This window comes from Stomoxys calcitrans, chromosome 1 (genome assembly GCF_963082655.1).
Source record: "Stomoxys calcitrans chromosome 1, idStoCalc2.1, whole genome shotgun sequence".
Classification (NCBI taxonomy): Eukaryota; Metazoa; Arthropoda; class Insecta; order Diptera; family Muscidae; genus Stomoxys; species Stomoxys calcitrans.
The window spans coordinates 123,170,145-123,193,710 of NC_081552.1; the positions used below are offsets into that span (position 1 = coordinate 123,170,145).

Sequence of the window (23,566 nt, forward strand, 5' to 3'; positions counted from 1 at the left end):
GAATTTGAACCAAGTTGTTCGGCGTCATAGGCGGACGTGCTCTGCGCCACGGTAGCCTCTTTGTCTTATGTACTCTGCTGATTATTCCGATTTCCTGAAATTCATTAATGGGAGTTCGAGTGTGTCGGTTGGACGCATCAGTCGAACTACTGAACTGTGGGTTCTGTTCAAACTTTGTGGTCTCTCCGTAACTGCGGACATTATGCTGCTGCCATGTTGCATGAATGTGGATGTTACGTCTGCAACCACTTACACCGGCTGAGTACTTGGACGACATTAATTGGCTACGTCTTTGGACCGACGTGCATGGTCGATCAATTTCGTTTGTTTAATTTTTTGTAATAATTTAATATAATTTTTTATACCCACCACCGAAGGATGGGGGTATATTCATTTTGTCATTCCGTTTGCAACACATCGAAATATCCATTTCCGAACCTATACAGTACATATATTCTTGATCAGCGTAAAAATCTAAGACGATCTAGACACGGCCGTCCGTATCTCCGTCTGTCTGTTGAAATCACGCTACAGTCTTTACAAATAGAGATATTGAGCTGAAATTTTGCACAGGTTCATAAGCAGGATAAGTTCGAAGATGGGCTATATCTTGATATAGTCCCATATAGAACGATCGGCCGATTTACTGTCTTGGGCCCACATTTATTATCCGATTTTGTTGAAATTTAAGACAGTGAGTTGTTTTAGGCCCTTCGCAATCCTTCGTCAATTTGGCTCAGATCGGTTCAGATTTGGATATAGCTGCCATATAGACCAATCCTCCTATTTAGGGTCTTAGGCCCATAAAAGCCATATTTATTATCCGATTTTGCTGAAATTTGGAACAGTGAGTTGTCTTAGGTCCTTCAACATTCTTCTTCAATTTGACCCTGATCGGTTCAGATTTGGATATAGCTGCCATATAGACCGAACTATCGATTTAAGGTTTTGGGCCCATGAAAGGCGCATTTATTGGCCGATGTCGCCGTTAAGTTACAGTTATGCCCCTTGACATACTTCTGCAATATGGTACAGATCGATCCAGATATGGATATAGCTGCCATAGGGACCGAACTCTCGGATTGAGGTTTGAGGCCATAAAAGGCGCATTTATTATCCGATTTCGCTGAAATTCGGGACAGTGCGTTGTGTTGGACTCTTCGACATTTTTCTGCAACTTAGCCGAAATCGGTGGAGATTTGGATATAGCTGCCATGTAGACCGATCTTTCGATTTAAAGTCTTGGCCCCATAAAAGGCACATTTATAATCCGATTTCACTGAAATTTGACACAGTGACTTATGTTAGGCTTTTCGACATCTGTGTCTTATATGGTTCAGATCGGTTTATTTGTAAATGTAGCTACTATAAAGATCAATATTTTGTTATACACAATTGAACAATGACTTGTACTTATTAGTATTTGGTCCAAATCCGAACATATTTTGATATAACTGCTATAGGACATAAGGTGTGCAATTTTCACCGGATTTTGATGGAAGGTGGTTTACATATATACCCGAGGTGGTGGGTATCCAAAGTTCGGCCCCGGCCGCACTTAACGCCTTTTTACTTGTTTATAATGTTTTCTAAGCTATGTACTTTATTATACATACATTTTTTGATTAACCCAGCTGCTATTAGCTGAAGTAAATAAATAAGGAATAAAAAAATAAGGCCCAGGTTATGATTTTCATGACTAGAGTATACTTACATGTATATACATACATACATTTGTATGAACACAGCTTCAAGATCCTTTCAAATGTGTTTACAAAAAAATAAATATGACGTATTAAACTTTCCCTCAGTATTCTTCAATAGCAATTTAATATTAAAACAGCTTTTCACCAGAGTTATTGTTGATTTTAAAAACGTCGTCAACCCACTTATCCATTGAGCGGCGTCGAGCATTCATAAAAAAGTTTCCAATTGTAGTTGGTTCTAAACCAAGTTGTCGGGCTATAGTTACTTGCATCTCCTTCGATGGCCGTTTAGTTTCCTGAAAAATATGAAGAAGCATTTATAGAACAGCATATTTTAAGGTAAAGAGTGATTTGTTAAGAGCTTGATAACTTTTTTTTTAAAAAAAACGCATAAAATTTGCAAAATCTCATCGGTTCTTTATTTGAAACGTTAGATTGGTCCATGACATTTACTTTTTGAAGATAATTTCATTTAAATGTTGACCGCGGCTGCGTCTTAGGTGGTCCATTCGGAAAGTCCAATTTTGGGCAACTTTTTCGAGCATTTCGGCCGGAATAGCCCGAATTTCTTCGGAAATGTTGTCTTCCAAAGCTGGAATAGTTGCTGGCTTATTTCTGTAGACTTTAGACTTGACGTAGCCCCACAAAAAATAGTCTAAAGGCGTCAAATCGCATGATCTTGGTGGCCAACTTACCGGTCCATTTCTTGAGATGAATTGTTCTCCGAAGTTTTCCCTCAAAATGGCCATAGAATCGCGAGCTGTGTGGCATGTAGCGCCATCTTGTTGAAACCACATGTCAACCAAGTTCAGTTCTTCCATTTTTGGCAACAAAAAGTTTGTTAGCATCGAACGATAGCGATCGCCATTCACCGTAACGTTGCGTCCAACAGCATCTTTGAAAAAATACGGTCCAATGATTCCACCAGCGTACAAACCACACCAAACAGTGCATTTTTCGGGATTCATGGGCAGTTCTTGAACGGGTTCTGGTTGCTCTTCACTCCAAATGCGGCAATTTTGCTTATTTACGTAGCCATTCAACCAGAAATGAGCCTCATCGCTGAACAAAATTTGTCGATAAAAAAGCGGATTTTCTGCCAACTTTTCTAGGGCCCATTCACTGAAAATTCGACGTTGTGGCAGATCGTTCGGCTTCAGTTCTTGCACGAGCTGTATTTTATACGGTTTTACACCAAGATCTTTGCGTAAAATCTTCCATGTGGTCGAATAACACAAACCCAATTGCTGCGAACGGCGACGAATCGACATTTCACGGTCTTCAGCAACACTCTCAGAAACAGACGCAATATTCTCTTCTGTACGCACTGTACGCATTCGTGTGGTTGGTTTAATGTCCAATAAAGTAAACTGAGTGCGAAACTTGGTCACAATCGCATTAATTGTTTGCTCACTTGGTCGATTATGTAGACCATAAATCGGACGTAAAGCGCGAAACACATTTCGAACCGAACACTGATTTTGGTAATAAAATTCAATGATTTGCAAGCGTTGCTCGTTAGTAAGTCTATTCATGATGAAATGTCAAAGCATACTGAGCATCTTTCTCTTTGACACCATGTCTGAAATCCCACGTGATCTGTCAAATACTAATGCATGAAAATCCTAACCTCAAAAAAATCACCCTTTATAAGAATGTGCATCTAATAAAAAAAAAAAAAAACAGTTTTAAACTTTTAGCATAATAGGAAAGATAAAATTATTATACCCCACACCCGCCCTATAAGACGAAATTCGGCAACATCACTATATATACTTCTGAAATGAGTACAATAGCGTCCCGGTCGGGCTAAATTACATTTTTGTGTTTTTATTGGGACCCAATTGATAATATCAAATGTGGCAGCAATGCTGTCATACTGTCATAGACTTTTTATTTGAGTCCGCTGATGAAAAACTATTTTACCCAAGGATGGGCGAAAATATTTTTCCTCGTTGTTGAGCGGATATGGTCTGGCCAGACCATAACTTTAAGAGAGCTATAAAAAGTTAATACATTTTTTGAAATTTTAATGTTGGATTAAAAAATGTTTTAATATTAACTAATTTTTATTTGTAAATTATTAAAACGATAATCAATTGCAAGGAAACGAAATTATGGAGATATAGTTAAGAAAACAACAGATTTCTGCCAAAAGAGGCAAAAATTTGAGCTACTAGGGGCCGTAGAAGACTTATGGGGATATGGAATCTATATCAGCTTACAGACCGATTTAGACCACACTTCGTTAAAAATTTCACCCAAATCTGATCAAAATTGCGGTTTCCAGGGACTTAAGATGCCACATCGAAAGAAAAATTAATATGGGAGCAATATCAGGTTAATGAACGATTTGGACCGCACTTGGCACGGTTATTAGAAGTAGCAAAATAACATTCAGTCCAAAATTTCAGTCCAAACGGACAACAACGGTGACTTCTAGAGGCTCAAGAATTTAAATCGGGAGATCGGTTTATACGGGGATATATCTAAATTTGAACCGATAAGGTCCAAATCTGAGCCAATAAGCAATCCCCAGCGACCTACATCTACAATAAGGTAAGGTTAGGTTTAAATGACAGTCTGCCACCTGATTCACTTACTCGTTTTCGTCCATTGTGATACCATAGGAACAGAAGAGAGAAGATGACTTGTAGTTCCTACCGTTGAACCATCCAGATCGCTTAAAAAGCCCAATAACTTGTGAATGTTCACATCAGCTAAATCATACAGGTTCTCAAAGAAATGATAACCTAAAGTGGAACTCTTTCTAACTGCCAGTGCGGGACAGTCTCTTCTTCTTCGATGTCCTCAGAGCTTCTGCAAAAGTCGTTGCTGGCAACCTTCAGTCTGTCAGCATGTTTTCCGATTAGAAAGAGACCTGTCACGACAGACACAAGCTGAGATGGCTGTTCTAGCCAGTGACAGCAATGCGGTAGGCTTCTTCAAGTCGAGATTAGGCCACATAGTTTTGGAATGCTCACATCCCTCTCTTTGTGACCATCTAACATTCGTTGCCCTTCGGGCCTGATCCCTAAATTTTGCTTAGATGTATGCCTAGAAACTCCAACTCCTTCATGATTGATGTTGGTTTTTCATTATTGAAAGCACCTTCAATGTCAAGAAACGCTACCATTGTATATTAATTGACAGCGAGAGAACCCTCCATGTAGTCACTAGATCGAGAAGGGCTGTTTCAGTGGATTTGCTTTTACTATAAGCATGCTGCTGTCGCGACAGGCGATCTTCCTTAGACATGTTTCTACAACTATCCAGAGTCTTCAACATGATGAATGATAGACTAGTAGTACGAACAACTTACGCCCTCGTGTGGCAAGGTCTTCTCGGAATGAAAATTACCTTTGTGTCCCTCCATCCCACTGGTATATTGACATGCTGATGCAAGCGGAGTACGCCAAGGAACTAGTCTATCCAACACAGCTTGTAATTCAACCGGTGATACACCATAAGGACCTGGACCCAGGATTTGTTCTGAGCCTTTATATTTTCAGCTCGTTCTTATATTTTCTTAGCTCAGCCTTATAGCTGTCCCAATCGTGTGGAAGAAGAGTTTTTTGCAGTAATTCGCTAGACAGACAGCTCTGGGGTCCACCATAGCGGTCGCTATTTGCCCCTTGGTTAAGCACTAGGACATGCTGACACAAGCGAGTCAGTCAGGGCCTTCGTGATCCGCTTGACCCTTATGCCTATATCCTTCGTAGTTTTCAGTTTCGTTTCTGGTATAGAATTGATAGACGTTCAGAATTTGTGCCGAAATTTATCCCATCCGCCTTTCTTCTGTTTAACAGAGGGACCACTTCTGAGGCTGAATCTTATATACCGATGATCAGAGAAGCTGTGGTCATCCAACACATCTCAATCGCATATTCTTCTACTTATATCTTCCGATACAAAGTGATGTGTATTAGCATCACTTCCGCTGCTCTTACCTGCAGGAGCAGCTTCAACCAGCAGCTTAAGGCGATAAGGCGGCATCTCTGAATCGTGTGTTATATAAAGGGAAGCCAGCCAGTGATATGACTTATTTACTTCAAGGCTGGCTACCACTGAATCTTCAGTGCTTAACGACGGAGGAAGAAAAACATTTGCAGGAAAACAGGCTCTGTGTCTCCCATTCCCCGTACCCTTGAATTTTTAGTCCACGAACCATTCCTCCAAACATCAAAGGTTCCTGGATAAGAACCACATCAAATCTCCCTGTCAACAGGTGCCGCCAAAGCGGCCTTAATATGGTGGTGATTTATCAGTTGCGTTAGCCTCGTACTCCGTTGCCACCAGGAGTTTATCCTCACAAGATTCATTAGACCTTGCCATGATGAGTTTCCGTGCGCATCCGACGATTCCTCCTTAGATGCTTCACTTGCTGCTGCTGTTGAAGTACTTTTTGATTTCCTTATTTTCTCGCTGGCACACGCCTTGAGCCCAGTCCAATAGGATGACCCACCCACACAGGGCTTGTCGGGTCCCGTCTCGATGCCTTCCAACCCTTTTTCGATCGTGGAAGGGGGATTTTCAGTCTCTGATTCCCCAAACCCACCGCTTCTATTGACTTTCAGTTTCAAATTGTTGAATCCGTAGGATACAACTCCTACAGACTGGTTGAGGTCAGCGAGACAGCCGGAGTTTATTGCGAATACTGAATGTCTCCGGTCACCATCAGCCTCATCTAATCATCCAGTCAGTGGCTGAAAGTTTTGGATTAAATTCCCTTAGTCTTCTAAGTATAGATTCACGACCTGAGGGAATCCTTGGTATCCAAGCATGCGCCATTGATCGAGAAGGAATATCTTGAATAAATCCAATGCTGCGCCTGGCCAGATTTCACCAATCTATTTGATTGCCGATACATTTCAATTGAGCGTTGATTCCCGAAAGCAATTAGTGTGTATTGGCCCCGATACCAGCCTGCAACCTTTTTGACTAAATCTAGTGCGGCGCATGGCCAGATCTGACCAATCTTTTTTAGGGGTCAACGATACATTTCAATTGAGCGTTGATCCCCAAAGGTAATTAGTCTGTATCGGCCTCAATACCAGACTGCATCGTCACAAACTGGAGAACCCAGGAAATTGCGCAAAATTGTATGCAGCCCTATTCTTCTCCCTTGTCGACAACTGTCCTTAGCGAAATTAGCAAAGGTTCTTGGGCCCATCTTACTATTGTTCACCTAGTTATTTTAGTCATGGCGACTGCAGCCTTTTGGCTGACTGCGGTGCCGTTTCCGAATCTAGACGTGTAGTCTTTCGGGTAGCCTGTGCAACGAATCTCTCCTCATATTAGTGAGAATCTTAGGAGAGCGACGCGCCTTCTATTATTCCAACCTCTTTAAGAGCGTATTGGTTTGCCGGAGAAGGCCGATGGGATAGGCAAATAAAGGCATGAGAAGATAGAATGGGTTCAGCCTTGTCTTTAAACTTCGAACCACGTGTCTGCGTCAAAAGACCCTGCTGACCAGTCTTCTGTCGATTAGTGGAGCCTGGAGCAGCCGCTCTACCTGTCGTGGTTTCAGTAGAAGGCAACAAGCTACGGCCTGATATCACCACCGCAGCAGTTGAGTCTTTGGAGTCTATTCTAAGCCTCTGCTTCACTCAACGGTTCAAACAAGTCTTTCTTGTTAATCAATCAAACATGTCGTTCTTGTTAATCAATCAAACACGGCTTTCTTTTTAATCAATTCATCAACAAGAAGTCCTTGTGTAAAATTTCAAGCGGATATTTTTATTCGTCGACCGCTATAGTGATTTCCATCATCCTATGGTGGTGAGTACAAAGACATAAATAAATGAAAATAAAATATTTACTTCTATAAATAAATTTGACTTTTTCAAATTAAGTCAACTTCGTTTTTAGCTATAAAGTATATTTAAATGTTTCAAATCTTTTGACTGTACCAGAATTTGCAAAATATATGTTGTGTTCCAGCCAGACCATGTCCGCTCAAATCCTTAGGTACTATTTTTATTCCCTCCACCATAGGATATACTAATTTCGTCATTCTGTTTGTAACTACTCGAAATATTCGTCTGAGACCCCATAAAGTATAAATATTCTTGATCGTCGCGACATTTTATGTCTATCTAGCCATGTCCGTCCGTCCGTCGGTCGAAAGAGCGCTAACTTCCGAAGGAGTAAAGCCAGCCGCTTGAAATTTTGCACAAATACTTCTTATTTGTGTAGGTCGGTTGGTATTGTAAATGGGCCATATCGGTCCATGTTTTGATATAGCTGCCATATAAACCGATCTTGGGTCTTGACTTCTTAAGCCTCTAGAGTGCGCAATTCTTATCCCATTGGAATGAAAATTTGCACGACGTGTTTTCTTATAATATGCAACAATTGTGCTAAGTATGATTCAAATCGGTCCATAACCTGATATAGCTGCCATATAAATCGTTCTTGAGTCTTGACTTCTTGAGCCTCTAGAGGGCGCAATTCTTATCCGATTGGTATGAATTTTTGCACGTAGTATTTTGTTATGATATCCAACAACTGTGCCAGGTATGGTTCAAATTGGTTCATAACCTGATATAGCTCTCATATAAACCGATCTGGGATCTTGACTTCTTGAGCTTCTAGAGATCGCAGTTATTATTATCCGATTTGCCTGAAATTTTGTACGACGGATCCTCTCATGACCATCAACATACGTGTTCGTTATGGTCTGAATCGGTCTATAGCCCGATACAGCCATATAAATCGATCTCTCTATTTTACTTCTTGAGCCCCCAAAGGGCGCAATTCTTATTCGAATTGGCTGACATTTTACACAGGTCTCCAACATATAATTTAATTGTGGTCCAATCCGGACCATATATTGATATCGCTCAAATAACAGAGCAAATCTTTTCTTATATCCTTTTTTGCCTAAGAAGAGATGCCGGGAAAAGAACTCGACAAATGCGATCTATGGTGGAGGGTATATAAGATTCGGCCCGGCCGAACTTGGCACGCTTTTACTTGTTTAACAATCATTTGGTCCCGAAACAAGAGTTCATTGTATGAAAATTGGTCTAAAAGATGATAGCAAAATATTTCTGTCAATAGACAACTAACTGGCACAACCAAACGTAAATGATATCAAATCTAAAAAAGGTTATTGGAAGATTTTTTCCACCAATTTGCATTTCTTTAAATCATCCGATAGTCCATGGTGTAATATGGAGCTTCAAATTGCATTTCGTTAAAATATTGTTCAAAGACTAGTCATGTCACATAAAGAAAACACTTTGGTCAATTGATAATATCTGGAAATTTGTTAGTTATGCTGTTTAACAAAATGTCTTGGGTAAATTGCCCTACCCAGAAAATAAATAAAACCGAAATTAAAACGTGGGGTTAAAAATTTATCAACTCCTGTTTCAGACGTCGATATGACATATGCATCCAATAATGTAACACAATGTTATTATGTTATTGGAACAATATCAAGTAATTGTTCATTTCGGACCATAATTGAGCTAAATATTGGAGACCATAGTAGAAGTCATTGCATAAAATGTCAGCCAAATCTAGTAAGAATTGCGCACTTTAGGGACTGAAGAAGTAGGTTTACAATTACGGAATCTATGGTGAAGGAATCCTTGAGGAGCTTCAAACTATTTAAGTCACCCTGACCTGATGGAATTTTTCCTGCGCTACTACAGAAGGAGGCAGACTATCTGGCGGCCCACCTGACCAATATTTTCACAGCGTGCCTGTTTACCCTCAATGTTTACCCAGAGAAGACTGAAATTTGCCTGTTCACGAGGAAAACGAAGGTGATCTAATTTAACGCATCACGTTTCCTCAATAAAACGATTTCGATTTCTGACAAGGTCACTGGATCTACAGGAGCGTGATTAGACCAAAACTTACTTACGCCTCAGTAGTTTGGTGGACTGCTATGCAGAAAAAGTTCAACATAAGGACCATACAACAGGTTCAGAGACCACTAGGGCACTGGAGACTATATCCAGATATCCGACCAATTGAGATACAGATTAAGTGTGAGGTAGCCACAGCTGATATGAGACTTAAGGCGATGGAAAAATGGGTTGCGGATGGGAGCAGCTCATACCATCGCGGTATAACCGAGGCGACGAAGTAAGTATGGAAGTAAGGAAGAGGTTTCCGATTGGATACCTGAAATGAACCTTGAGGTCGAGTGCGAGGCACTGTTGCCAGTGGCACAGTCTTGGATTGACGTAACCCTAGTATTGCCATATGGAAGTTTATGTTACACGGATGGATCAAAGATAGAGGACAGTGTGGGTCTGGTGGTCTTCACAGAGGTTACAGGGACTGAGTTTTAGACTTTAGATCCGGGTGATCACGGAATGGTGAGGTAGTGTGGTTCTAACGCCAGGACGTCGAGTGTGAACATCTTTATGGACAGTAAAATTGCCATAAGGGAAATAACAAACAGGACGGTAAGGTCACGAATACTCATGCAGTGTAAGAAGGAGATTAACGCCTTCTCTGAGGAAGGCAAAATCCGGTGCCGGCCCATAACAGATTAATGAGAGATGCCAGCACTTAGGTGGGCACACTATACCAGACATGAACGAACTTAGGGGAGTGGCGTGGAAACAATTAAGGATTTTGTAGTTGCACGGAATTCTTAACTTAAGTTTTCTTTTTCGAGGTTATTTATTTTTGCTTTTAGAGCGCACAACAAGCAGATTACTGGCTTAGGTGTATGTCCATAGTGGCATAGGGTGGATTAATATCTGCACCCTCTTTTAAACCTAACCTACCGTAGTTACTGACCGTAGCTCATGAATCTATAGACGTATTTTGATTTACTCTAATATAGAATTTTGCATATTTCTTCATTTCAATGTTTGAAGTTGTGGTAAAAGGTTTTCCACTTTGCGGTAGGGCCCATATGCCATGGCTTTATCAGCAAAAGAGTCACATATTTTTCACCTAAACTCTTTTCAGTTGTATGTTGAAAAAGTGATAATTCTTATTATGATAATACTTGTTCTAAATCTGTTAAGATATAGATTTCTTCAGCCGTAAAAGGTAGCGGTGCTTTAGTAGTTGATAGTAGAACTGTAACGATGACATCATTTGTTGCTAATAAAGGGTGATTTTTTTGAGGTTAGGATTTTCAGGCATTAGTATTTGACAGATCACGTGGGATTTCAGACATGGTGTCAAAGAGAAAGATGCTCAGTATGCTTTGACATTTCATCATGAATAGACTTACTAACGAGCAACGCTTGCAAATCATTGAATTTTATTACCAAAATCAGTGTTCGGTTCGAAATGTGTTCAAATTTTGACAAATTTTGTTCAGCGATGAGGCTCATTTCTGGTTGAATGGCTACGTAAATAAGCAAAATTGCCGCATTTGGAGTGAAGAGCAACCAGAAGCCGTTCAAGAACTGCCCATGCATCCCGAAAAATGCACTGTTTGGTGTGGTTTGTACGCTGGTGGAATCATTGGACCGTATTTTTTCAAAGATGCTGTTGGACGCAACGTTACGGTGAATGAACGTTGCTGGATCATTAGGTAGAAACTGTTCCACCTTGTTGGTATTTCTTGTAGCAATGTATAAAGATGTGTTCTTGAACCCGTTATAGTGCTTTGCTTGAAAAATCTGACTATGGTCTGACACTTTATAACCAAGGCTTTTACTAAATCGTTGCCGTTGTCGAATATTAAACCATCTTGAACCATGATTCAAAGTGTGAGCAAAGCATAGAAAATTTCCAATTTTAATATTTCGCACACTTTCAGCATTGAGTTGGCATTATCCGTAACAATACAAAAGGTTTTGTTGAGCACATTTCAATGGTTTAAAATATCTTTCAAAGTGTGTATAATATTTTGAGCGGAGGGGTTAGTTGTATTATAAAGTTTTCTTGTGTCTATAGACGCTATTTTGAAACCATAATCATAAACGAAATGGCATGTGACGGTTAAAAAGCTGTGGTATCAAAAATACTTTCTATCATTATTGTTAATTTACCTGAAGTTTCCTTGAACATATTAAGTATCAACACATCGCTTAGCTGTATTTTGCTTGGGAGCTCATTTCGAGGATCCACTACATCCAGAGAAAAGTTGATACCAAACGTTCACATTTCAATACCATACGGTATTGATAGTAAAGCAACCACGTAAGGTACAAAAACAATACCGATGGTATGGATGAAACATAAAATGATTAGACCCGTTTCGTACTAGCCTTATTACCGAACTGGTTTTGGTTTTAATACCAATCCGTTATTGGTTTTAGCATCAGACCGTTATTGGTTTAGAACCAAACCGTTATTGATTTTTCCACCCCCTAATGAACCAAAAAAAAAACATTTAATATAATTTTAATCTAAACTTACATATAAAAATCAATTTGTGTTTGTTTGTTTCTTTGTATGTTTGTGTGTTCCTTATAGACTCAGAAACGGCTGAACCGATTTTCTTGAAATTTTCACAGATTGTGCATAATGACCCTGTGATGAAAATAGGGTACTACATTTTTTGATATCTGAAGGGGGGCGGACCCTCCCCCTTACCCTATTTTTCAGAAACGCCAGATCTCGGAGATGGGTGGTGCGATTTAGGCGAAATTTTGTGTGCTCGCATACAGTACCCTAATAATAAAAATTTGGTATCCAAACTTCGGATGGGGTACCTAGGAGGGCTGCCCCACCCTAGAACCTACCAAACATATATTTAGACCAATCACGACAATATGGGACTCAAATGAAAGGTATTTAGGGTAAGAAAACGTATCTGATATCCAATTGTCGGACTAAGTGCTAGGGGGACAACCACAAGCCCAAAAACACCCTTAAATCCGACATATTTACCGACCATGGCAATATGGGACTCAAATGAAAGGTATTTGCGAGTATAATACGATTCTGATATCGAAATGTGGGATAACGTTTCTGGGATTCCACCGCTTTCCCAAAACACTCCCCAAACAGGACTTATTTACTGACCATCGGAAAATGGGGCTTAATTAAAAGGTATTTAAATGTAGAATACGAATCTGATATCCAAATATGGAGCCAAGTGGTTGGGGGGCCGCCTCTCACCAAAAACATCCCCCAAAGGGCACAAATTTATGACTATAGCAATATGGGGCCCAAATGAAAGGTCTTTGGGAGTAAAGCACGAATTTGATATCAATATTCGGGAAAAGTGTCTATGGGGCCACACCACCCCCACAACACCACGCAAAAGTAAGGGTAAAAGGGTTTTTAAAGCGGAACACGAATCCGATATATATTTTCAAGGCCAACTCACTAAGTGGCCGCCCATCCCCCAAAACACCCCCAAGCCCATCATGTTTGCCGACTATGGAAATATGGGGCTCAAATTAAAGGTATATGGGAGTAGACCGCCTATCTGATATCAGCATTAGGGGCCAACCCCCAAATAGGGCGTATTTGCTCACCAAGACAATTAAGGTCCTAAAGAGGGGGGAACTAAATATTCACAGTTTTTAGGGCCAATACCCCAAAACGCACATATTTGCTGACTTTTGCAATAAGGAGTTTAAATGAGATTAGAAAAAGAATTTGATATCCAATTTTGAGGGCAATGGCAATATAGGGTTCAAATAAATCATATATAGATATATAAGAATAGAGCAAGTTGCTGATATATTTTCCAGGCTTAGTGTTTGGGGGACCACCCCAATCCCCAAAACACCACTAAATCAGAGATCATGAGAATATCGGGCTGAAATGAAGTATTTTAAGAATGGAGTACACCTTTCATCCAAACTTGAATTCGTAGACCAATAAAGATCATATGGCATTCAGATAAAGGCACTTATATTGTTAAACTGTTAGCCAAGTTAGCGTGGTGTTTAACTAAAAGTTCTTTAATTGTCGAAAATAAATATTCCTAGGTGTTGTTAAATGAATGTAAAAACACAATTGAATTAGAATACATATATTTTTCAGTTTTAATAAAACATTTAAACACAAAACTAGGAAACTTTTGTTCCATATAAAGTTAAAGAAGGCGCAGCGGAGCGGGCCCGGGTCAGCTAAAATACCCCAAAATACCCCACAAACAGTAATTGTTTACTGACCATCGCAATATGGGGCTCAAATAAAGGCATTTGGGAGAAGAATACGAATTTGATATCCAATTAGGGCATCACCCCTTCGCTAAAACACCCCCCAAAGGGTACAAATTTTTCGACCATGCCAATATGTGGCTCAAATGAAAAGTATTTGAGATTAGAAAACGAATTTGATAACCTATTTTGGGGTCATGTGTTTGGGGGACGCCTCATCCTATAAACTCCTCTTAAGCCAATGGCAATATGGGGTTTAAATAAATGGTATTTGAGAGAAGAGTACGATGCTGATATTTTTTTCAGGGCCAAGTATCTGGGGGACCACCTCTCCCTCGAAAACACCATTAAATCAAGCATCATGAGAATATCGGGCTGAAATTAAGTATTTTAAGAATGGAGTACACCTTATATCCAAACTTAAATTCGTAGACTAATAAAGATTGTTAAATTGTTAATCAAGTTTGCATGGTATTTCACTAAAAGATCTTCAATTGTCGAAAATACATATTCCAAGGAAACTTTTGTTCCATATAAAGTAAAAGAAGACGCAGCGGAGCGGGCCCGGGTCAGCTAGTTTGATATATATTACACTGTGACCAATCGCAATTCATTGTATTCAGCAATTGATTCCATATCCATTGATTCTAGGAAGTGGTTTTGATATGAATACACCAATACAGCATCGTTTTCCATACCAAAGACTATCATATTTTTGACGTAGAATACCCTCAGAATTTTTACTAATTCCATTTTCACCGCTTTCGAGTATTTGAGCAGGGATTTACGCACTCAGATTATATTCAAACATTTAATATATTTGTTTAACAAATATTTTATAATGGTGTCAATATTTAAAGTTCAAAGCTTGACAACACTTCTGGCGCGATAAAAAAATACAAATTCTTAATAGCCTTCTTTGTCTGGTATTGAACTGATACCAAATGGTGTACTTGACAGTTGTCTTCAAAACTTTCGTTTTCAACTATGTTATAAGGCTGCACATCCTTGGCAATCATTTCCGTTAAAGCCTTGTCAATGTCATTCTTTGGCTTAGAGTTTGTGTCATACAAAACAGCTCTTTTAAAGTAAGAAGCTACAGAAGGCATCGACGATCTACAACTGCTGCTTATTGATGCGATATTGTCAGTATCCGACGCAATAGCTGGAGTCCTTTCAATTGGTCGTGCAAGTTTGAAGTATTTCCGCTGGTTTTGTACTCCTTTCCGCAGTCAATGCACTTTGCAAATTTTTTGCCATCTGACCTTTACTTGCCCAAAAAGTAATTGCGGATTTTTCATATAGTCGGCGTTGACAAATTTTTTCACAGCTTGTGACTCTGTAATTGCATTCTTTCTTCTGTCAGTTATCAGATGTGACTTTTAGCTTGCTTTAGAAAAAAAGTATATTTGATTAAAGTTCATTCTAAGCTTTATTAAAAACGCATTTACTTTCTTTTAAAAAATCCGCAATTACTTTTTGGGCAACCCAATATTTCCGTACTTGTAAGATTTTAATTTTTTTTCTTTGCGTTCGCTTTTTGGTCGCCAAATCTTTCTCCGAATTCTTGGTGCCGCAATTGCATTCCTGCCTTTCAGCGCTCGATACACTGACTGTGATGGAGCTTCTACATTTACCTTAAATTGAATACATAGCCAAAATACTTCGTAACAGCTTTTAAAGTAAACATTATAACTTTTCTCTATATAACTCACTAGCTGGACAGGGCCCGCTCCGCTACGCCTTCTTTAACTCTCTTATTTTATCTGAGCCCTATACTGACACTGGCTGGAAATAAGTCCTGTTTTGGGGTGCTGGTACGGCGTTTCAGATATTTCGCCTCAATGTAGACATCATTTTCGTGCTCTACTCCCAAATTTGAGCCTTATATTGCTGTGGTCGGTAAATATATCCGATCTGGGGGTATTTTTGGGGGTAAAGTGGACGCCCATATATCAGATTCGTGATCTAGTCTCAAATACCTATGATTTGAACCACATATTGTCAAAACCTTCCACTTGGAGGGTTTTGGAGGTGGCGTTGCCCCCTAGATTTTCCACCCTAAATAAGGATGCTAAATTTCTGTTTTTATACCCTCCACCATAAGATGGGGGTATACTAATTTCGTCATTCTGTTTGTAACTACTCGAAATATTCGTCTGAGACCCAATAAAGTATATATATTCTTGATCGTCGCGACATTTTATGTCGATCTAGCCATGTCCGTCCGTCTGTCCGTCCGTCCGTCTGTCGAAAGCACGCTAACTTCCGAAGGAGTAAAGCTAGTCGCTTGAAATTTTGCACAAATACTTTTAATTAGTGTAGGTCGGTATTGTAAATGGGCCATATCAGTCCATGTTTTGATATAGCTGTCATATAAACCGATCTTGGGTCTTGACTTCTTGAGCCTCTAGCGTGCGCAATTCTTATCCGAACAGAATGTAATTTTGCACGACGTGTTTTGTTATGATATGCAACAATTGTGCAAAGTATGGTTCAAATCGGTCCATAACCTGATATAGCTGCCATATAAACCGATCTTGGGTCTTGACTTCTTGAGCCTCTAGAGTGCGCAATTCTTATCCGATTGGGATGAAATTTTGCACGACGTGTTTGGTTATGATATCCAACAACTGTGCCAAGTATGGTTCAAATCGGTTCATAACCTGATATAGCTGCCATATAAACCGATCATGGGTCTTGACTTCTTGAGCCTCTAGAGTGCGCAATTCTTATCCGATTTGAATGAATTTTGGCACGACGTGTTTTGCTATGATATCCAAATACTGTACCAATTATGGTTTAAATCGGTCCATAACCTGATATAGCTGCCATATAAACCGATCTTGGGTCTTGACTTCTTGAGCCTCTAGAGTGTGCAATTCTTATCCGATTGAAATGAAATTTTGTACGACGGATTCTCTCATGACCATCAACATACGTGTTTATTATGGTCTGAATAGGTCTATAACCCCGATACAGCTCCCATATAAATCGATCTCTCTATTTTACTTCTTGAGCCCCCAAAGGGTGCAATTCTTATTCGAATTGGCTGACATTTTACACAGGTCTTCAACATATAATTTAATTGTGGTCCAAACCGGACCATATCTTGATATCGCTCTAATAGCAGAGCAAATCTTTTCTTATATCCCGTTTTGCCTAAGAAGAGATGCCGGGAAAAAAAAATCCGATCCATGGTGGAGGGTATATAAGATTCGGCCCGGCCGAACTTAGCACGCTTTTACTTGTCTATTAATTTGATCATAAATTTTGTTATATTTTATTTTTTCTTATAATACAATTAAATATTATAGCACCCAACATTTTGATACTTGGCTTTATATTTTATTCGAAAATTTTATTTTTATACCCTCAACCATAGGATGGGGGGTAAAACAATTTGGTCATTCTGTTTGTAACTACTCGAAATATTCGTCTGAGACCCCATAAAGTATATATATTCTTGATCGTCGCGACATTTCATGTCGATCTAGCCATGTCCGTCCGTCTGTCCGTCCATCTGTCTGTTGAAAGCACGCTAACTTCCGAAGGAGTAAAGCTAGCTTGAAATTTTGCACAAATACTTCTTATTAGTGTGGGTCTGTTGGTATTGTAAATGGGCCATATCGGTCTATGTTTTGATATAGCTGCCATATAAACCGATCTTGGGTCTTGATTTCTTGAGCCTCTAGAGTGCGCAATTCTTATCCGATTTGAACGAAATTTTGCTCGACGTGTTTTGTTATGATATCCAACAACTGTGCAAAGTATAAATCAAATCGGTCCACAGCCTGATATAGCTGCTATATAAACCGAACTGGGGTCTTGACTTCTTGAGCTTCTAGAGGGCGCAATTCCTATCCGATTGGAATGAATTTTTGCACGTAGTATTTTGTTATGACATCTAACAGCTGTGCCAAGTATGAATCAAGTCCGTTTATAACCTGATATAGCTGCCATATAAACCGATCTTGGGTTTTGACTTCTTGAGCCTCTAGAGAGCGCAATTCTTATCCGATCTGCCTGAAATTTTGTACGACAGATTCTCTCGTGACCATCAACATACGTGTGTATTATGGTCTGAATCGGTCTATATCCCGATACAGCTCCCATATAGATCGATCTCTCTATTTTACTTCATGAGCCCCCAAAGGGCGCAATTCTTATTCGAATTGGCTGACATTTTTTACACAGGTCGCCAACATATAATTTAATTGTGGTCCAAACCGGACCACATCCGATATCGCTCTAATAGCAGAGCAAATCTTTTCTTATATCATTTTTTGCCTAAGAAGAGATGCCGGGAAAAGAACTCGACAAATGCGATCCATGGTGGAGGGTATATAAGATTCGGCCCGGCCGAACTTGTTATAAACCAGATTTCGCTAAAATCGCTCCACTCATCTCCGAGGATGACATTTTTGAAAATACGGTAAAGGGAGGGTGCGCCCATTAAAGTTTGGATGATAAATCAACTTCATTTTCTTGGTTTTGGTGGTGGATTAGAGTTGCCAAACCCTTCGCCCCGAAAGTGGATACTAGATTCAAACACCACTATTAAGCTACTTATTGCTTAAGTCGGTATACATGTATGGTTAAGGGGAAATTCATGAGGTGAGACGTCCCTGAAACACTTGGCTATAAAACATATAAGTTGGGCGGCCCTGAAAAAATGTCAGTATCCTGCTCTACTCTCAAATTTCTTTTTTGAGCCCCAATTGCCATTGGTTTAGGGGGTGTTTATGGGGTGAGACGACCCCCAAACACTTAGCCTCAAAATTGGATAACAAATTCGTTTTCTACTATTGCCATAGTAGCCAAACATGGCCGGTTTGAAGGGAGTTTAGGGGCGGGTCTCGTACAGATCCAACGGGTCTCGTACATATCCATACTAATTATTATTTTGTTACTGTTTTGGTTATCTACATTCAAAATCATATTTCAAAGCTACCACCTGGGATAACACATTTTTAAGGATCCGTAGGTCCTCCTGTGTCTATCCCAATTTGAGGGTAAAAAGTGTATTTTACTACCAAAGACCTTGTATTGCTGTCCTATACTATCCCGATCGACCTTCATATATTATTTTTAATTCCTTTGTTTTGGGCAGGGTAGGGGGAGGTGGATTACACATCCTTTCATTTGAGTACAATATATTCTCGGCCGTCCTACATGACAGTTTGGTGTTGTTTTTATTGGAAGGAGATTGTCGCTCACCCAGACACTAACACCCAAAAGACAACTTATTTGAGTCCTTCATTGTCGCGACACACATATCCTGTTGAGCGGCAGGACGACTAGACGTGACCCAGATTCTTGAATCTTTATACGAACATTAGATTCGAACTCTACTGACATAGACCTTTCTTTTAATTCACATATTATCCCGCTCGAACTACACGTCCTATGGAAGGGTATTTAGTGGGTGGGCCGGTCCCAGACTCTATTCCAAATATATATACCAGATACCATTTTGTGACGTTGGACATTCACGTCCGTTGATCTGGTTTTGGGTTTGAGGAGGCCCCGTAGACATCTGGTACCAAAATCTTATAACAGATGTGCACTCAACTTCCAAACACCTTTCATTTTATATCCATATTGTCCCAATTGGTAAATGAGCCCTGCTGGCGAGTTTTGGGGGGTGGGGAGGCGTCTCAGATACCAAGAATTTTTATATCAGATTCTTACTCGAATGTTACGTAGCTTTCATTTGATATCCATATTGTCTCAATTGGTAAATATGCATTTCGGGGGCGTTTTAGGGAGTGGGAGGCCTCTCAGACACCTAGGAATAAATTTGTACGTCAGATTTGTACTCTAATTTTAAATGCCTTTCATTTGATACCCATATTTCCCAAAGCGGTGAAAGAGATCTCTACGAGGTTATTTGGGGGTGGGGGACGAGAGAAATGTAGTACCCTATTTTCACCGGGGGCCCAAACTCTACCATCTGTGAAAATTTCATGAATCGGCTCAGCCGTTTTTGAGTTTATACGGTATAGACAAACAAACTAACAAACAAACAAGGCGCAACAATTTCATTTTTATATAATAGATTGTTCTTTGTCTAACTATTTTAACTGGAGCCACAAGGTTAGATTAGGTTAGGTTTAAGTGGCAGTCTGCCATCAGACTCACTTAGACGTTTATGTCCATTGAGATACCATAGGAACAGAAGACGAAAGTTGCCTTCTAGTTACCGTTTAACCCTCCACATCGCTTTAAAACACCCAACAACTTGCGAATGTTCACATCCTTTAAATCAGACAAGTTCTCAAAGAAATGACAACCTAAAGTGGAACTCCTTCTGATTGCCAGTGCAGGACACAGAAGGTGTTCTATAGTCTCTTCTTTTTTAATGTCCTTACAGCTTCTGCAAAAGTCGTTACTGGCAATCTTCAGTCTGTCAGCATGTTTTCCGATTAGACAGTGGTAATGACGGACACAGTGACTGAGAACTCTGCTCCAGCCAGTGACAGCAAAACGGTAGACTTCTTTAAGTCCAGATTAAGCCACATAGTTTTGGAATGCTCACAGCCCCCTTTTTGTGACCATCTTTTATTCGCTGTCCTTTGGGCCTGGCATTGAAAACTTAGTTTACAGTCGTAAGAGGCATACTCACAAATTCCAGTTTCTCTAGAATGTGTTAGGTAGTTTCCCCTTCAATTCCCTGGGATATCTCTGTGGCCCGGCACTCAGAAGAGGTGAATTTTGAACTGTTCAGTCAACTCGTTGAGAGATCTGCGACAGTCGAGGGTGGTTTTTGTGTTCAGAAATACGTTCTCAAGGGATTTTATGTCCTCCTGGCTATCTGATAAGATATTTATGTCAATTGTCGTTACGGCATTATATCTTAGCTATTCCACCACTTCCTTAATTGCGAGGATCTCCGCTTGATACACACTGCAGTGGTCGGGTAACCTTTTCGATATGACCAGTTCTAGATCTTTAGAGTACACCCCAAAGCCCACCTGGTCGGTTAGTTTGGAACCATCCGTATAGAAGTCTATTAAACTTCTCTTATAATTCAGTGCATCAGATGATGTCGTTCTCAGTGCGGCTGTGATGCACAAACAATTCTTCCTTTGCATATGATTGACTAGGTGGACTTTTGCAGCGCCGTCGACCAGACCACAACACCATATAGCATTATAGGTCTGACAACTGCAGTATATATCCAGTGCATGACACGCGGTCTAAGCACACAACTTTTGTTAATTGCTCTCTGGCGGGTATAGAGAGCAAAAGTTGCATTACCTGGCCTTTCCAAAACAATGGACTTGAAGTTCAATTTCCTGTCCAGCAAAACATCCAGGTAGTTTGCGCATTCTGTAAATGGAACATTCTCTCCTCCCAAGGAGACAGGTGGCACCGTAGGTAACTTTTATCTCCTGCTGAAAAGAACTACTTCTGTTTGCACGGGTTTACGCCCAGACCACTTTCGGTAGCCCACTTTGCTGTTGCACGTAGAGCTTCGTAAAGTATATTTCTAAGAGTAATGGGAAACTTTCCCCTAACCGCAATTGCCGCGTCATCAGCATACGCCACAACTTTTTCTTCCAAAGACAATGATATACTGTTAGTGGCTAAGTTCCACAGGAGACAGTACACCTCCTTAATGCGTTCCTCAGCTGACCCATCTTCTTAGATCTATAGATCCCAAGCCTGTCGTAATGCATCTTTTAGTAAATAAGTTATTAATAAACTTTATTACGGTAGAGTTGATGCCTAGAAACTCCAACTCATTCATAATTGATGCCGGCTTTACATTACTGAAAGCACCTTCAATTTCAAGAAATGCTCCGAGTACCATTGTATATTGCCTGAGAGCGAGAAAACCCTCTATCCAATCGACGAGGTCGTGGAGGCCTGCTTCAGAGGACTTGCTTTTACAATATGCATGCAGCTTCCGCGACATACGATCTCCATGGATCTTTGCCCTAAGGTATTTTTCTATCAACCTCTCAAGAGTCTTTAGCATAGGATGACAGACTAATAGGTTGAAAATGTTTGGCCTTCGTGTGGTCAGGTTTTCCTGTTTCGGAATGAAAATGACTTTCGTGTCCCTCAATCGCACAGCTATTTACGATTTGCTGATACAAGCAGAGTATAATTCCCTAAGCCAAGGAGTAAAAATTTTTTATATCCCCGACGAATGCATACCAGTGACAACCTCTTCTAGAGCCACGTTGCTTGTTGGAAAATTTCCCGGAAAATGTGCGTCAACGAGTAGTTATAATGTTTCCTCGCTAGATATTGTCCATACATTCTCTGACTTCTGGATATGCCCCAACGTAATAGGGCTTGAGGATAGTACCTTCTACAGAGTTTCACCCAGAATTTGATCTGTGCCTTTCTCAGCTCGCCCTTGCAGCTCAGCCTTATAGACGGCCCAATCATGTGGTGCCCTTGTGGCTTTCGCTCTATTGAAAAGTTTTCTGCACTCCTTCCTTATACCAATCAGTGGGGTCCATCATAGCGATCGCTGTTTGCTAGAACTTGCTGACACAAGCGAATCACTCAATGCCTTCGTAGTCCGCATAACCATTAAGTCTATATCCTCTGCAGTTTCCACTTCCTTTTCTTTTCTAAAAGGGAATGTGTGCCGAAATTTATCCCTATCGGCCTTTTTTCTGTTTAGCCGAGGGACCACTTCTGAAGTATTGTCCCCAAGGCTGAATAAATAAGTTTCCGATGATCAGAGAAGCTATTGTCATCCAAGTCACTATAGTCACATATCCCTCCGCTTAGATCTTCTAATATAAAGGTATAATCTAGTACCTCCTGCCTGTTACTGGTAGAAAATGTCGGTTTATTCTCTTTATTACAAATCCCCAGTTTGTATCTTATAATAGATACGATAAGCAGCTCACCCCTTTCGTTGGTATCCAATCGTAGCAATGTCTGGCGATGTGCATTAGCATAACTTCTTACAATGAGGACGGCCTCTAATAAGACTTATTTATTTCAAGGCTGGCTTCTACTGAATCTTCAATGCTTAGCGACGAAAGAAGAAAAACTTTTAGACTAATCTTTGCAATCATACAGGCCATGTGTCTCCCATGTCCCGTACCCCTCAGTAGTTTAAATACCGGAATTCTCGGTCTGCGAACCATTCCTTCACACTCTCATGGTTTCTGGATAAGAACCACGTCAAAAACCCCTGCCATCAGGAGGACCTTTAGTGCCGCCGAATAGTGGAGAATACAATGGTGGAGATTTATCTGCAGAAACCGAACCATAGTCAGGATTCAGAACTTCCATCACTGTTGTGTCAGCCTCGTCTTCTTATTCCACCAGGAACTCATCCTCACAAGATTAGTAAGATCTTGTCATGATGGGCTTCCGTACGCGTCCAGGGGCAGGTGAGAAGGCAGTGGACCCACTCTTGCTCAGGACACTGCACACTTGCGGTGTGGACGATTCCTCTTTAGATGCTTTACTTGCTGCTGCTGTCCAAGTACTTTTTTAGTTCTGTCACACCTTTAGTCTAGTCGAACCGGATGACCTACAGGAGCCACAAATTAATGCGCAAATTTAACTTGGTGATGTGACAACCGATCTATCGACGATAGTATCGATGGGCACTCTTGATAGTGTCTTGGCTGCCATCGATAGTAACGATAGTGCCCAACCATAGTGCCGATAGTGCTATCAATAGTTCTGTAGGTATTACTGACTATACAACAGAGGTGTATAGGCATTGATACCTACACCACATGCGACGTTCCTTTCGTTTGGTTTGACTGTTTGCGCCTTCTCTTTTAATACCCTCCACCATAGGATGGGGGGTATACTAATTTC

At 40.3% G+C, this 23,566-nt stretch overlaps 1 protein-coding gene across 11 annotated transcripts in view; it reads right to left on the reverse strand.

Moving 5' to 3' along the window:
- Positions 1-1,811: 1,811 nt before the first annotated feature.
- The window catches only part of LOC106094859 (uncharacterized), a 150,505-nt gene continuing 128,750 nt past the window's right edge, over positions 1,812-23,566 (reverse strand). For all 11 annotated transcript variants that reach the window (XM_059370869.1, XM_059370877.1, XM_059370876.1 and 8 more), the window contains one exon: positions 1,812-2,002. In XM_059370869.1, coding sequence (XP_059226852.1) covers positions 1,835-2,002 — 168 coding nt within the window. In that variant the 3' untranslated portion in view covers positions 1,812-1,834. The remainder of the gene's footprint in view (positions 2,003-23,566) is intronic.